The sequence below is a fragment of the Schistosoma mansoni genome, chromosome 3 (assembly GCF_000237925.1).
Source record: "Schistosoma mansoni strain Puerto Rico chromosome 3, complete genome".
Lineage (NCBI taxonomy): Eukaryota > Metazoa > Platyhelminthes > Trematoda > Strigeidida > Schistosomatidae > Schistosoma > Schistosoma mansoni.
This window is the reverse complement of record NC_031497.1, coordinates 11,921,159-11,923,656: the sequence shown is the minus strand read 5'-3', so window position 1 is coordinate 11,923,656 and position 2,498 is coordinate 11,921,159. Positions and strand designations below refer to the sequence as shown.

The window sequence follows — 2,498 nt, the reverse complement described above, 5'->3', positions numbered from 1 at the left end:
ACGCTGCAAATACAGAAATATTTATTTTACAAAGTTTATTTGAAGCAAATTGATAGTACGCGTAACTAACTAATAAGCAGAGTAGTATCGCATACAATATAGTAGAGATTAATCCATTACGATCAATTTCAAATGCTTGTCCTGGGAGTTAGTAAAAAAACACAAAATTCATTGCAACAAACTACCGTCCACCCAAAAACCATCCTAACACAACTCGTTGAACAGGGTTACACGTAGTTATGAACATTTGCACCAAAAAGCAGAATCTTATCAAAAAGCAAGTACGTTTAGATTGCTACTTCTTAACACTGAACAAAGAAAGTTGACAAGTAAGCCAATACAGCATCATGAATGAAGGGAGTGGCATACAAGTATAAGTAACTGAGATATTGAGAAAGTAAAATGATTAGCCCATTGACTCTAAAACTTGATAACTACGAACTGAAGTTGCAAACACATTGTACTCCTTTCAAACTACTCTAATAAACTATAACATCAAAGTAAAACACGTGTAAATATGAAGAATAGTTAATTTTGACACAGTCACTCGATCAACTAGTGTCACTGTAATGTATAGTACTATGCCAAGCCCACATGAGTTATTCTAGCTTAGAGTCACATATTCGCCTTGTCAATTACTTGCCTAATAACCCTGACTTTTTATATGAGGGTATGTGTGTATCACTCACTCCACTTATCGCTTATCTAGCTTATTTGTCTGGCTACAAATATGGGGTCACGCTTAATCAAATTGGGTTGGAAAACTTGTCCTCTACGCTCCTCACTCTTAATTTCTTTCTGGACAAACGAGTGCCTGAAATAAATTCATACAACCTAAGCCATATTTGGCTTATTGCCACCGTCGCACAAACGAGGTTAGCCTAGGTGTAACACAGAGTTAAATTGAAGATTTATATTCATGGCACATCCAAACATCTTTTCAAGTAGAAGTCAGGTCAATGAGCCACTAAATTACCATTTAAAGTCTACTCTCGTAAATAGATGAGTTAACCAATCTGACCAAATACAACTAGTTCGGACCACATACTGATGATATATATGTAATAACTTATAATACTTCAGTTGTTACTGTGTAGTTGCTCTTTTAACTTCCATTCCATATTAGAAGGCTACATAACTCCCTTTCTATCTTATGCACAAAGTAAGCTTGTCCTATCCACATTAGCAGCATCCCACTGTACAACTGTGACGAAGTATACTGCAATTTTATAAAACCAAACTCCTGGAAATATCTTCGCCCAATGAGTAAGTAGTTCACTGTTCTTAGGACTAAATATGGAACTGGAAACGAGAATTCATCACAACCATATTCAAGAAGTATCAAGAGACAGATAACTTTTATCCACTAGTCGAAAAACTCGGTGAATTAAGTTGAAAATTTCTGTATTCGAACAGCACTCGAGAGTTTATAGAATTACAATAGATTAATTAGGTCATGAAAATAGTTTGACAAATCTATAACTGCACCCTAACTAACTTCAACTTACGAATTCCTGAACCAGTAACACAATCTTGAGATTCCAGATGACTCCAGCAAACTTTATCCGCTTTCTTTAACTTGATTTCGATTTTCGTGGCGGTGACACGGTATGATGAATCCTCTGGCACAACTTCATGAAGCAACTGAAATTTTTTGAGCAACTCATCACCGGTGGGAATGGTCAGGTACAAAGAGACCTGTCTTTATGAACTTAACTTAATATTTTGTGTTCTCACCTTTCGTCTTTCTATTTCTACTCGAACATCAGTTAATGCCATATTTTTTCTGAAGTAATTTATGCAAATATTACCATCCGACTGAAACCAAGCATATCTGTTTAGCGACAAGTCAATGAAATTTCCACGTCGACTAACCGGCCACCCGGAGACGGCATTAGGTCTAAAGGTTTGACCACTATGAAAACAACGAAGCGTCGAAAGTTGGTGAGTCCGCCAAAGTACTGTTGTCCAATATTCAATGTCTTTGTCATCAACTTGTGTAATCCAATTAGTTTCTTTGCATTCGCTTTTTTTATTTTGGTACGGTTCTTGATAGTTGGTTATGTTCAGAAGGTGGTGGTCTAGACATTCGAGTGCACTAATTCTACTCACTTCACTTGGTTCAAATGGTTGTGGAGGTAATAAAAGAAATTTTCGCTTGACATGCTTCCGTGTCTAGTGCCAGTTGATCATCAATACCTACAGGCAGGGACCTATATATATTAACGATAACAGAGAAAAAAGAAATCGGTAAATCTTAATGAGATATTATTCTTAATCCTTAAGTATAAGTCGTTTCATCTTGAAGATACCACCAGCATTGTAGTTCGACAACTCTTTACCAGTAGCGTCCACCCAGTTAAAATCACAAGTCAGAAGCTAGGGGATGGAAGATATATTTGATGGGTTATCAACATATCGAGAAGTGACTGATCTAATCTGACTAATGATCGTGGGAGATGCTTCCCATGCCGTGCTGTAACGTGATCTGGTACGGA

The 2,498-nt window shown here is 36.8% G+C and overlaps 1 protein-coding gene across 1 annotated transcript; it reads right to left on the bottom strand.

The window, feature by feature from the left end:
* Positions 1–1,151: 1,151 nt before the first annotated feature.
* Positions 1,152–1,951, bottom strand: Smp_168350 (putative chaperone binding protein; the record flags this gene model as incomplete). The annotated part of the gene is made up of 4 exons (XM_018799236.1): positions 1,876–1,951; positions 1,738–1,834; positions 1,509–1,698; positions 1,152–1,240 (listed from the first exon to the last, which is right to left on the bottom strand). The coding sequence occupies exons 1-4, from the start codon at positions 1,893–1,895 to the stop codon at positions 1,152–1,154; spliced, it is 396 nt and encodes a 131-aa protein (XP_018651045.1). The 5' UTR covers positions 1,896–1,951.
* Positions 1,952–2,498: the final 547 nt, after the last annotated feature.